General features: G+C 41.5%; 2 protein-coding genes and 1 long non-coding RNA gene across 3 annotated transcripts in view; 1 reads left to right on the top strand and 2 right to left on the bottom strand.

Moving 5' to 3' along the window:
- The window catches only part of LOC127908091 (uncharacterized), a 10,218-nt gene extending 5,404 nt beyond the window's left edge, over positions 1-4,814 (top strand). Inside the window, exons 2-4 of the long non-coding RNA XR_008066172.1 lie at positions 2,231-2,436; positions 2,518-2,624; positions 3,106-4,814. This is a non-coding gene — a long non-coding RNA (uncharacterized LOC127908091). The remainder of the gene's footprint in view (positions 1-2,230; positions 2,437-2,517; positions 2,625-3,105) is intronic.
- LOC118395485 (uncharacterized) lies at positions 2,503-13,027 on the bottom strand. The gene is made up of 5 exons (XM_035789303.2): positions 12,552-13,027; positions 11,917-12,047; positions 11,554-11,715; positions 8,028-8,190; positions 2,503-2,610 (listed from the first exon to the last, which is right to left on the bottom strand). The coding sequence occupies exons 1-4, from the start codon at positions 12,805-12,807 to the stop codon at positions 8,125-8,127; spliced, it is 615 nt and encodes a 204-aa protein (XP_035645196.2). The 5' UTR covers positions 12,808-13,027; the 3' UTR covers positions 2,503-2,610; positions 8,028-8,124.
- On the bottom strand, positions 9,857-11,540 carry LOC127908087 (zinc finger protein 583-like). Its single transcript, XM_052465201.1, has one exon. It carries the CDS (start codon positions 11,296-11,298, stop codon positions 10,612-10,614), a length of 687 nt encoding a protein of 228 aa, XP_052321161.1. The 5' UTR covers positions 11,299-11,540; the 3' UTR covers positions 9,857-10,611.

Raw genomic sequence — 13,027 nt, 5'->3', positions numbered from 1 at the left:
CTCAGGTTTTTGCCTGCCATATGAGTTCTGTTATACTCACAGACATCATTCAAACAGCTTTAGAAACTTCAGAGTGTTTTCTATCCAAATCTACTAATAATATTCATATCTTACCTTCTGGGCCCGAGTAGCAGGCAGTTTACGCTGGGCACGCTTTTTCCTCCGAATGTGAAAATAGCACCGCCAGCCATAAGAAGTTAAAGAAAATAAGAGTAGATAACAGTACAAAATCAATTCAGGAGAATGTTTTCTGCCTGTTTGAATAGAAAGTGTACTATTTTGCCTTATGGTTATGAGCTCAGCAGGCATCAATGAGGTGGTAATCAGAGAGTATATGTTGGAAAACCTTGGTTGCCTGTGGATTGTAGTCGGTCTTATTAGATTTTCCCTGCATGTCCAAGTATTTCATTCATGTCTGTCCCTATAACCAGTTGGAATTAAGTTGATTCTAAAAATTTGCTGTTCAGAGAATTTAAAAAAAACTTAGGATCATATGAATTTGGAGCATACACATTAATAAATACAATTTTCTTACCGTTATGGATACATTTAAGGAAAGTGATTCTGCCTTCTTGGTCTTCTCCTTTAGCAAGGATGGTGATTTTGAGTTTGAAACAATATGATTACACCCTTAGTTTTGTTTGGGGCTGATGAAAAAGCAGCCAAATGGGTCTCTATTAATACGCGTGTCTTTTTGGTACAGGTGTATTTCTTGGAGCATTGCAATTTCAATATGTTTTTTTTTTGCTAGGATAGTTGGAACGTTTGATCAAACTATTAAGGACTTTCACGTTCCATGAGAGAATAGCTAGTGTTGCCATTGTTTTTGTAAAATGTCATTATCTTTTCTACTGATAAGCTCATGGATGTAAAATAAAACGCAGGCCTCACAGGGAAACCAACACATTGCCCCCAGTCCCCTCTTCTCCCTAGCCCCCAGCCCTCCCTCCTCGACTGTCCAACTACTGGCTGAACCCTATGTCACCGGCCACTAACAACATACAGTACCAGTCAAAAGTTTGGACACACCTACTCATTCCAGGGTTTTTCTTTAGTTTGACTATTTTCTACATCGTAGAGTAATAGTAAAGACATCAAAACTATGAAATAACACATGGAATCAGTTACACCCAGCGTCACTCTGTTACAATGGAATTGCACACTACATACATTTTCACTACTTCATGTCAAGTAAACATGAATTAAGGCACTATCATCGTCTCACTATAAAACACCAGTATCAAACAGGACAAAGTTGACACTTCATCAGTGAAGCATTTTTACAGACACCATCACCATATCATCTATTCTGCTTCATCATACTCATTATTTCCTCAGTTCACCTCATCCAGGTCCCTACTACATCCAAAACCAACAGAATTAACTACAAACTAACTAGTACTAATACATGTCACTACTAACAAGTACTAATACATGTCACTATACTCTATTCATGGGCCGTGTGCATTTCCTGTTGGTGTATCCTGAGGTAGCTCCTCTCTGAGAACCTCTTCCTTCAGTGCATACAGGCAAACGGCTTCTCTCCCTTGTCGAACTTCAGATGCATCTGGTGCTGGTGGGAGAACTTATTCTCACACTGGGGCAGCTGTAGCAGCTGTAGGGTTTCTCCCCTGTGTGGACCCTCTGGTGCCTCTTTAGGTTGGACAAGTGGGAGAAACTAGCCCGGCACAGGTGGTAGCCGAACGGTTTCTCCCCCATTTGCAACCTCTGGTGGATTGCCACCTGTTGGGGGAAACTGAAGGCTTTCCCACAGAATGAACACGGGAAGCGCTTCCCTTTGGCGCCGCCACCTTTACTGATGCCGTCTCCACTACGGTCAATTGTTAATGGGCTTGTGTAGCCATTTACCGTTGAGGCACTGGCATTGTCTGAGATCTGGTTTATTAGAGGAGTGTGAGGAGGATGAAGGCCAGGGAGTGTCTGTGTTGTTGCAGGGTCCATGATCCAATTGATAGATCCTAGAGAAGGCAGGCTGAAGGCATCACCTGTTAGGGGGTTAACCTGAGGTCGCAATCAGTATCTCTGAATCACAACTATAGCAGGACGGAGCATCGCTAGCAGAGTGTTCTCTCCAGCTGCATACTGACACCTCCTCATCCCCGCAGACCAAATCTATGCTTCGTCCTGGTCGTAGCCAATCTGTTGTCATGGAGACTAAATCCGGATTTTATTTTGTGTTTGACTGTCCGTTTCCGGTTGTGGTTAACAGTGTTGTTCCCCAGCCCAGAGTTGAGGACGCTGTCCCATCCACTGATGTCACCTGGGACATTGGCTGCACTGGTCTGGGAATCCAAGATGGCCACCCAGTCTCCTTTGTTAGCCTCCAGCCAACCACCTGCAGGAAGAGGTTACAAAATAGAGTTACAAAAATAAGGAAACCCACATATGGAGTTCTATGGACAAAACAACAGCCAGGTGCATCACTATTCCCATTGAAGATTATTACTGTATGTAGTCTATATGTATTTCTCTCTTACCTTGCTCCCCCATCTTTAGTCCACTCAGCAGATCAATGCTCTCTGGTCCGTCTTCTATCATCTCCTGTTTGACCAGCAGCAGATCAGGCTTCCCATCCTCCATGTCTACTGACTGCAATAGTAAAGGTTGGCTTTAGTTGGCACTATTTGGGTTGGGTGTAGCATTGAAAGGCATGTATGCAGACGAAACTTATGTATTTGGATCCCCATCAGTTTTTGCAGAAGCAGCAGCTACTCTTCCTGGGGTCCACAAAAAAACAAAGGAAGACAAGTAACAAAACACTTATACAGTGATAGACAAGGACAGTCACACAAATGTAAAATTCGATATACAAACAATACAACAAAAAAATGGTGTGTGTCTGTATGTGTGTCGCCACGGTCCACGCCGGTCAATGAGATGCTTGAGTAATTGTAGGTGGGAGTACCATGCGATCATGGCTCAGTATAATACTGCGGATTGCCGTGAATTTGTTTTGAACTTGGACTGAAGAGACCTGTGGTGGCATGCCTTGTGGGGTATGTATGGGTGTGTGAGCTGAATGTTATTTGATTATGCAATCTGGAATTTTCATCACAGTAATATTCTCTCTCGTCAACCCTTTAGGGCTCCCGAGTGGCGCAGCGGTCTAAGGCATTGCATCTCAGTGCTAGAGGCATCACTACAGACCCTGGTCCGATCCCGGGCTGTATCACAACCGGCCGTGATCGGGATTCCCATAGGAACGGCGCACAATTGGTCCATTGTCATCCGGGTTGGGAGGGTTTGGCCGTCATTGTAAATAAGAATTTGTTCTTAACTGACTTGTATAACATTTCAAAAATAAAACCCTCAACCATGAAAGACTAGCATGCATGTTGTTGACGTTTGTTCTGTACGTGCAGTTAAGGGCGAGGTGTGCTGCTCTGTTTTGAGCCAGCTGCAGGTTTGCTACGTCTTTCTTTGCTGCACTTGACCATATTACCAGACAGTAATCAGAACCGTAACAGTTGATTTTACAGTACAGTTGATTTGTGTCAAAAACACAACAGACATTCCCCTCCCCATCTTCACAACAACTCTGTCATTATGACTTGACCATAAGAATGTCCGAAAGTAATTTAGCCATTCATTGTAGTCATAGCGATCTGTAGAGTTGCTATTTCTGCAAGTTTTTGTGTGTCAATTAACTTGTAACATTCCTGGATTACTCATTATACCAATATAGTCAGATTTAATCAAGAAATGCAATAGTCAGTTGAAAAAATGTTGAGTGCAGGACTGTTAATATCTGTCTGTGTTGGCAAAATCACTACATATCCCATCGAGCCGAGCGGGGGGAGGCTGCCCGTTGTCACAGTTCCAAGACCAGTCAGAAACGTCCAGCTGATGATGATGATGCCGGTTGATCTCAAAACTGAACTTGCATCCACGTTAAGTAGCAATGATATCCTTTACCATCATGCTGTTTTGTCACTCAACGGATCATTAGAAAATGGTGAATCGTTGAAAGTTATTGCTATTGCAAAGCTCTTAATATTAAAGATGTAGTTTAAGTATAACTGACTTGTGGGATAAGTTTGTCTCCTAATTTGATAATACAGAAATAAACCACCACAGTACTCAAAACAATACATAATTTATGTTTTAACCCCAGCTAATTTCTTAGTCACATGATTGTATCACTAGCAAAGGAGTTTTGAAGTTGAGGGTGTAGTATTTATGAAGTTTGGCATAGTTCAGCTAGCCAGCTAATCTAGCCCACTGAGGTATAAGAACAGTTTAGCCAGGGATAACGAGCTCGGGTCTAGTGCGCATGTGCACCATCTGGGCCCACATGCACACGAGGCTAATTAAGGAGACAGATTGTAGTTTGTATGCCCTTTTATTTTTTATTTTACCTTTATTTTACTAGGCAAGTCAGTTAAGAACAAATTCTTATTTTCAATGACGGCCTAGGAACAGTGGGTTAACTGCCTGTTCAGGAGCAGAACGACAGATTTTGTACCTTGTCAGCTCGGGGATTTGAACTTGCAACCTTTCGGTTACTTGTCCAATGCTCTAACCACTAGGCTACCCTGCTGATTAGTCATTGAAATGATTGGCAATATCGAAAGGTTTTGTTACAAATGACCCATGAGAATGAACAATGGAGAAGAATTTGGGATTTCTGCCAGGTACTCAAGTTTTTTTTCTGCAGAAAGGTGGCAAAAAAAAGTCAGGCTAAGATGATTGGTTGACATACTGTAAATGTAGATATATATATATTTTTTTACAAAACTTAACAAAAAATGAAATTGTTATTAAACCTAGATAAATTACATGAAACGCAATGCATAATTTATTTTAAATGCATAATTTTTCCATTGTGCATACCGGTTCACATCCTTTTTCAAAAATATCTCAAAACATGTCACTGAAATTCATAATTCAATACAACACATTGAACTTAACCTCACAGTGTATAATAGACTACTGCATAGAATGGCTGATTTGCTCATATTTGCAAAGGCCTACCTGTGATTTAGCTGGAGGAATGGGAGGAAGGAATACACTGTACATACAGAGGAACAGACGCACAGGAAGAGCGGACAGAGAGAAGCAGGTGAGTGAGGGCTGGTAGGGGAGGAGGCTGGCTGATGTGATATGCCCATGAAAGTGAAGTGGACATTATTGGAACTGCTTATGCAAGACACTGTGTGCAATAATAGTGTTTCACATGATTTTTTTCATGACTGTGTCGTCTCTGTACCCCACACATACAATTATCTGTAAGGTCCCTCAGTCAAGCAGTGAATTTCAAACAGATTCAACCACAAAGACCAGGGAGATATTCCAATGCCTCACAAAGAACCTGTTGTTAGATGGGTATATATTTTTTTTTAAAGCAAACATTGAATATCCCTTTGAGCACGGGGAAGTTATTAATTACACTTTAGATGGTGTATCAATACACCCAGTCACTACAAGATACATATGTTCTTCCTAACTCAGTTGCCGGAAAAGAAGGAAACGACTCAGGTATGTAACCACGAGGCCAATGACTTTAAAACAACAACATTGTCGTTACTCCACAACACTAACCTAATTGACAGTGAAAAGAAAGAAACATGTACAGAATAAAAAATATTCCAAAACATGCATCCTGTTTGAAACAAAGCACTAAATAAATACTCTTATCCAGAAAGACGCACAGCTATAATCTCTGCCAAAAGTGCTTCTACAAAGTATTGACTCAGGGGTGTGAATAGTTCTGTAAATTAGTTATTTCCGTATTTCATCTTCAATACATTTGCAAAACATTTCTAAAAACATGTTTTCTTTTTTGTCATTATGGGATAGTGTGTGTACATGGGTGAGAAAAAAAAACATTTAATCCATTTTGAATTCAGGGTGTAACAACAAAATGTGGAATAGGTCAATAGGTATTAATACTGTCTGGAGGCACTGTAATTAATATGGGCTATCCTTAGCCCTTTCCTGGGTAGCTTAGCTGAGATGGACATAATATGGAGAGAAAAATAATAACATTGTTTAACTAAGAGTCAGTCAATAAGGCACTTGTGAGTGACAGTTGGTGTGTGTGTGTGTGATGTGGGGCTGAAGCTACTGACCCGGAAGCTTGGCTCTCACTCCTCCCAAGTGTTTGTGACAGAGGGTACACAATGAGCTTCTCGTAGCAGATGTAAGCAATGTCCCCATGCTATCTTGCAGCTTTCATAGCTGGGATAAGTTAATTCTGCCTCTGGCGCACAGTCCTCATTGAGGAAGATGTTGGTTCCTCTCAAGTTCCTGGCTCTCTCCAGAACAGCCATCATGTCCTTGAACCTTAGGAACTTGACCACTATCAGCCTGGGTCTGTCACCTAGGCTGGTTACAGGTTTTCCAGAACTGTGGGCGTGGCTCCACATCAATCTTCTTTTGATCCATCTGCAGATTTTCAGTGATAATTTGCTCACTTTGTGTACACTGTATGCCAGCCACAACAATGTTATTCCTCCTGGATTGTCCCTCTAGATAGTCGGTTTCCCAGTCATCTGTAATAGTGATTCACAAACACTTTTGATGTCATCTCGAGTGGATTTACAGTTTGTTATCATCTTGCTGAGAATCTCTTCCATGACATTCACCTCTCCCTGGTCAGATCGCTCATTCTTTTGTTAGTGTCCACCAGTATTAGGACAAATCTCTTGAAGCCATTTTTCTGTTGCTGTAACAATTGCTTGTAGACATTTTTGTTGATTTACACTGTTTACAACCTTCTTTGACTTTGGGCGACATAATAGTAGCAACGTAGGCTAACGCTGGTAACTTACTCCACGCAATTCCAGCCAGCACAGCTCGCATGGCCGATGGAAACAGCAGAGATTTAAACAGCCACAAGTCCAGGACTATCCGAGGTCCCAGCCACGGGCTAACTGCGTTGCAGGCTGTGTTCCTGTCAAAGAAACCTGGCTAGCTTGATAGCTAGCAGCTAGGTTAGCTGCGTCGCCAAGCAGCAGCTCTTCAGACTTGAGGGTTTGGCAGTGTCCCGGGACAGATAGTAGCGGCCCCCAGCACATCGCAGGATCCAAATTAAAGAGGTATGCTAGTAAAAAAAAGTCCAAAGGAAAATTTAAGCACAAAATTTTAAAAAGAAAAATTAGCGCGCTCTCGTTCCGCATGCATTGCGCACTGATGACGTCACTCTGCAAGCACTCAGGGGTGTGCCATTGCCACAACTGTTGACCAGGCTGTTAGAGCTGCAATCTGACCTTGATGCCTACAGAGAGACCTGGTTGATTTAAAATGTGTAATTCATTGTGGGCAAGACTAAATACATGTTCTCTAATTCTCACAATTTTTCAGATGGACTACATTTTCATTGGGTTCCCGCTTATAAATATCTGGGCATTTTGATTGACAGAGATTGAACGTTTAAAGAAAGTAATAGATGAGCTAGTTAAAAAGATAAGATTGAAAGTGGGATTATTTTTTAGAAATAGATCTTTCCTTTCCCTAAATAGCAGAAAGCAGATTGCACAGTCAACTTTCTTGACAGTTCTTGACTTTGGTGCCACCATTTACAAGATTGCAGCAGCCACTAGTTTTAAACCTTCAGATGCTGTCTACTATAGCTCCATTCGTTTTATCACAGGTGACAGTTTTAATATACACCTCTGCATCCTGTATCAAATTGGCTGGTCCTCATTAAAGTCTCATGGATCACTTCATTACTCATTTTTGTTTACAAAGCTCAACTACACAAACTTCCAACTTAACTAACTTTGTTGTTAAAGTATAAAAACATGAGATAACCAACCCTGTGAATGGGTTTGAGTAACTCTTGAGGTTCCTTTGGTCTCCCTCGAACTAGGTAAATCCACTTTTTGTTTTAATGAAACTTGAACCAACTACAAAATATATTACAATTGGATGTTCTGGTGCCACTCTGTCTACATTCATTATAATCTAAAAGGCTAAACTGATCCTAGCTATCCTGCTCTGAGGGGCTTTGTGGATACGAGCCATGACATAAACATGCAGACAGAAGTTTACAGAGGGCTCACCTCATTGAGACTGTGTGTGGTCCTGTGCTGCTCAGCTGGTTCCTCTGTGGGTTCAGGAGGAGGTGTAGTCTGGTTGTCCTCCATGACCATGGTCCCCTCAGGGTTCCCCGCTCTCCTCACACCCCTCCTCCTTCACCAGCAGCACCTCTGGACCCTCCTCCTCCTGGAAGAGACAGGTGATACAGATTACTACACAGACATACACTCCCTCAGTTATGCACACACAGATAAAACACACTTTCAACATGGAGTGTTCACCCATCCCCACTACGTTTGAGTCCTATACTGTAGTTACAGAATTACTTAATTATTGTTAAAACCATCATGGTGGACATAAATATGTTGTGGGTAAAAACAAGTCAGCTATAAGTCAAAAGTAGCCAACAGAAAAACCTGCCTAAACTATTTTGACGTGTATAGGAGGTGTTTGTTAGTGTGTAGGTATATTTAGTAAGTGTATAATGGTTATAAAGCGCTGTCAGTGTATGCAGAATAGGGTGAGATCAGATGTGATTTATACTAAAGAGAATCTCAATGAAAGTCTGCATGAAAAGTCCCATTTTGTGTTTATTAAAACACACAAGTTTTAAATACACCATATGAAAACCACACATACACACGTCTCAACTAGAAATCTGCATGATAAACTCCATTAATTTCCTAATTAAAAGTGTCTTGGGAAAGAAATTAAGTAGTTGAATGGAAGTAATGAAATAGGCATTTGTGAACACACAGTACAAACACAATACATAACATACTTTTTAGGCTTATATATGCCTAGGGCTGGGCAATATGGCTTAAAAATCAGCTCGAATCTTTCAAACCTTTGGTTCATTGATCTCAATTTTCTAAAGTTCTCTTTAAATAATCTTTGTTGCACAATTAAAGTTTAATACAATTAATTTCAAACAGTCATAAATAAATCAGGGCTTGTAAAATTATACCTACTGTAGGCTAAATTACATGCCTTCCACAACCATAAGACCCACTAATAATGTAATTATTTTATCAAAATAGTTTAAACTGCTTTTTTTGTTGTTGCAATAATCACTGATCTAGCTTTCAAGTCCATGAAAATGCCATTTTTGATAACCTTTTACCAGAACTATCCACATTCACTAATAATGACTAGCCTCTTGTAGCAGGCATTATAGAAAATGAACACAGGTCTCATAAACAATCTCTCAAGCACAAGCCCACGTGCTAGTGAGTAGCCAGCTAATATTTAGATTTAAAGTCTAGCCAACTTCAAATCCAAGTTTATTGGTTAACTTGGATCTATTTGCTTGCTACCAAGGTTGAACTGTTGTGATGGCACCCTCCTGTCCATCTCCAACTGTTTGAACAACAGCCTGTTCACTTTGATTAGATGTTGCAATCAAGTGGGTTACCTGCATAAGAAGATGCTTATTTCTCAGAATGAGAACAAATTGCCAATTCCTTTTTTAATGCTCATTGCACATTTATAAAACACACTGTGGCTAAAATACTGCTAGCAGTACATGGTAACACAATGCCGAGCACACGACAGAACTGAATTTTCCACAATCATGTTCATTGATACTCTCGTTTTAGTAGGATCTGCTCTGTCTACAATTTTGAGAGAAAAAAAATGGGTATAGTCAGAAACGTTAAGTTATCTATCATCGTTGTTGTGAGTGGCATCGGAGGGGCTTGGTGTCTGTGTAGGAGTGGGAAGGTGCACAGTGCACACAGCCAGAAGGAGCGAAGGACGCGAGACCAAAAAGACAGTACCTTCAGAAAGTATTCACGCCGCTTGACTTTTCCCACATTTTGTTGTGTTACAGCCTGAACGTTAAGACTGGCCTACACACAATAACCCATAATGTCAAAGTGAAATTGTTTTTAGAAATGTATAAAAAAAATAAAAAAGCTGAAATGTCTTGAGTCAATAAGTATTCAACCTCTTTGTTATGTCAAGCCTAAATAAGTTCAGGAGTAAAAATGTGCTTAACAAGTAATGTTGTTGATATCTGTATTTGCAAAAATGTCTAAAAACATGTTTTCACTTTTTCATTATGGGGTGTTGTGTAGATGGTTGAGATTTATTATTTTAATTCAGGTTGTAACAAAATATGGAATAAGTTAATGGGTATGAATACTTTCTGAAGGCACTGTAGAACGCAAAAAATATCTAAAAATAAAAACTAAATTTTTGCGATACATGCATTTGAAACATTGCGTTAAAACATGAATTTGAATCTCCCAGCCATATATATGCCTTATATATCACACAATGTCTGGATGCAAAATATTCTACACTGAAATCTGTAACTCTCGTAATACCAAATGTGTCTGTGGATATTTTTCGTGACGACAACAATGACAGTTCATCTTTGTCTTTAATGCAGGGTTTGATACAACCGTCAGAAGCTATTGAGTGGAATGGTTGCTTTCTATGTTATAGAGTGGAATGTTTTTTCTGCTGGTGTATCCTGAGGTAGCTCCTCTCGGAGAACCTCTCCCCGCAGTGAGTACAGGCGAATGGCCTTTCTCCCATGTGGACCTTCAGGTGCATCTTCAGCTGGCGTAAGAATCTCTTCTGACAACGGGGTCAGCTGTATTATTTCTCCCCTGTGTGGACCCTCTGGTGTCTCTTCAGGTGACCAGCCTGAGCAAAGGCCATGTGACACTGGGTACAGCTGAAGGGTTTCTCCCCCGTGTGGACCCTCTGGTGCCTCTTCAGGTCACCAGCTTGAGCGAAGGCCATGGGGCACTGGGTACAGCTGAAGGGTTTCACCCCTGTGTGGACCCTCTGGTGGATCTCCACCTTCTGGGGGCAGCTGAAGCCTTTGTTACAGAACATGCAGAGGAAACGTTTCTCTTTACTTTTGCCTAATGTTGCTCCCCCACCCCGAGCCTGGTCTCTAGCTCTGTAATTTGAGTTCAATGCCTTATCGAAAAGGACGAGGCGGTGTGGATCAGTAGGCCCTATCGATCTGGACACTGGGTTGCAATCCCTGAACGTATGTAAAGGGGAGTGGGTAGCGACATTTGCACTTGTCTCTAAGCTTTCCCTGTAATCTAAGAAATCTCTTTCCTGTGTGAGTCCATCTCCAAGGTGACTATCTGCATTCCATGTGGGAGGAACGTCGCCCTCCACTTTCACAGTCACTTCATCTACCACTATAACCTCCCCTTTCTCATCTAGGCACCCTTCAGAGTATACACTACTACTGTACCGGTTCCAGTCCCCTCTAGACAGATTAGTCTGTCTCTCTAAATCCAAGGGCATGTTGTTAGGGTCCATCTCTGTAGCGTAAGAACAAGACGGACCATCACCTCCAGTGTCTAACGAGTCACCATCACCATGGGAATGAACAGTCCTCTGGCTCTGGTGAAATACAGGTAAATACTCTGAGTCAGGAGGACAGCCCAGTCTCCCCAGGCCCAGTCTCTCTGGGTCTGATCTGTGGTCAGATCCTCTGTGTAATTGTATTTGTGTTACAGTTAAAGTCTCGGTTTCTGTCTTTGACTTGAGGATGTCGCTCGGCATTCCACTGACCTCCTTGATGCTGTGTCGGGTCCTGGACTGCGTAGTGGTGGGGTTTTCTGTGGCTACAGGGGGCGCTCCAGCCACTCCATTCTGGATGTCTCTACTGTGCCATGGGTCCTGCTTTCCTTCAGACCTCTCCTGCTTGACCCCAGGACCTGCAGCCTCTGTAGACTGACACCAGAAGATTGGAGGTTAAAAACGGTACATGAGTTAAGTTGGATAACGTCATGTCATAAGGAAGTCTCACAAGCTCCCCTATGGCAGATAAATGAGGATGTACATGTAAGCAAGTGAATAGATGAGTGGAGCCTTTCTGGAATAAACTGATCACATATGATGCACTGTAATTTAATGTAACACTATTACACTAACCTCTATCACGATAACGTTCTGGATTGAGGTTCCACTCCCCTCATCAACAGTGATTGGTTGGTCATCTCTGCATGTATTGTGTCCCGCTGGCTTCACACAGCTCTTGTGGCCTCCAGTGAGATATCTTTCACCTGAGAGAATGATTGGGGGAAAAGAAGAGGTTTATGTACCGTCAATGGTCAACAGTATATTGTACACTATTGACACTGTCGTCTAGAATTGGCAAGGATGTAAGGTATCCCTCATTGATATAATATTTATTGATCGGTGTATTATATTCCATGCATAACATTGTTTTCATTGAGTAAATAGAAAACGCAGTAAATCAAGAATCTGTTTAGAATATGATATTATGTCTTTGCACAAGAGCTTACTAATCAGGGGAATTATTTCACACCATCCAACAACTGACCAAGACCCAATTCTGGATAATACATCTGAACACAGAGCGGAATGGGGCGACAGTCACTGAGCTATTTATGAACTGCAACAGTCAATGAGCTATATATGAACAGCGACAGTCAATGAGCTATTTATGAACTGCGACAGTCAATGAGCTATATATTAACAACGACAGTCACTGAGCTATATGAACCGTGACAGGCTACTCAGCTTCGCCCTTCTGCAAAATGTACCTCTTGCCATTATTCTGTGTCGGTCAAGGATCTTGACACTACTGGGCCTAGCAACGGCGCGCTCCCGTGCCACCTTCAGTTCCAGTAGCTGTAGTTTCCTATGCAATGACCTGTTTTCTTTCTGGCTTTGAGTCATTTCCAAACGAAACACTGCATAGTCGTCATCTACGAGTTTACAGATCTCTACCACAGCTGCGTTCGCTAGCACCTCCATGATGGATGCTATTTGTGTGTGAAAAACCATACAGTTAGCCATTGTTAGCTAGCGTAACGTTACTTAGCAACTAGTTCGCGTTACATAGATAGCATCCATCAACCAAGTCCTGTCTTCAACGCACATTAAACACTAGATGAGGTACGTATGTGGTGCTGTGCAGTTAAATTAGTGATATTTTGGGTTCCATTATGTTAATAAACGTATTCATAACAACAATAAAACCTCTAACGTGTAAATTGTTCATGGTCACTGTTCACTT

Source organism: Oncorhynchus keta, chromosome 16, assembly GCF_023373465.1.
Source record: "Oncorhynchus keta strain PuntledgeMale-10-30-2019 chromosome 16, Oket_V2, whole genome shotgun sequence".
NCBI classification, from domain to species: domain Eukaryota; kingdom Metazoa; phylum Chordata; class Actinopteri; order Salmoniformes; family Salmonidae; genus Oncorhynchus; species Oncorhynchus keta.
The sequence above is the reverse complement of the archived record's forward strand: the minus strand, read 5'-3'. Positions and strand labels throughout refer to the sequence as shown.

What these genes read in the sequence shown, in the direction of transcription:
- LOC118395485 (XM_035789303.2), bottom strand. Translation starts at nt 12,807, where the DNA reads ATGGCTAACTGTATGGTTTTTCACACACAAATAGCATCCATCATGGAG. An exon ending in ACACAGAATAATGGCAAGAG is followed by an intron (nt 12,048 to 12,551) that starts GTACATTTTGCA and finishes TCATTCTCTCAG; the next exon opens with GTGAAAGATATCTCACTGGA. An exon ending in CCCGACACAGCATCAAGGAG is followed by an intron (nt 8,191 to 11,553) that starts GTCAGTGGAATG and finishes TGTCTCTTCCAG; the next exon opens with GAGGAGGAGGGTCCAGAGGT.
- LOC127908087 (XM_052465201.1), bottom strand. Translation starts at nt 11,298, where the DNA reads ATGGACCCTAACAACATGCCCTTGGATTTAGAGAGACAGACTAATCTG.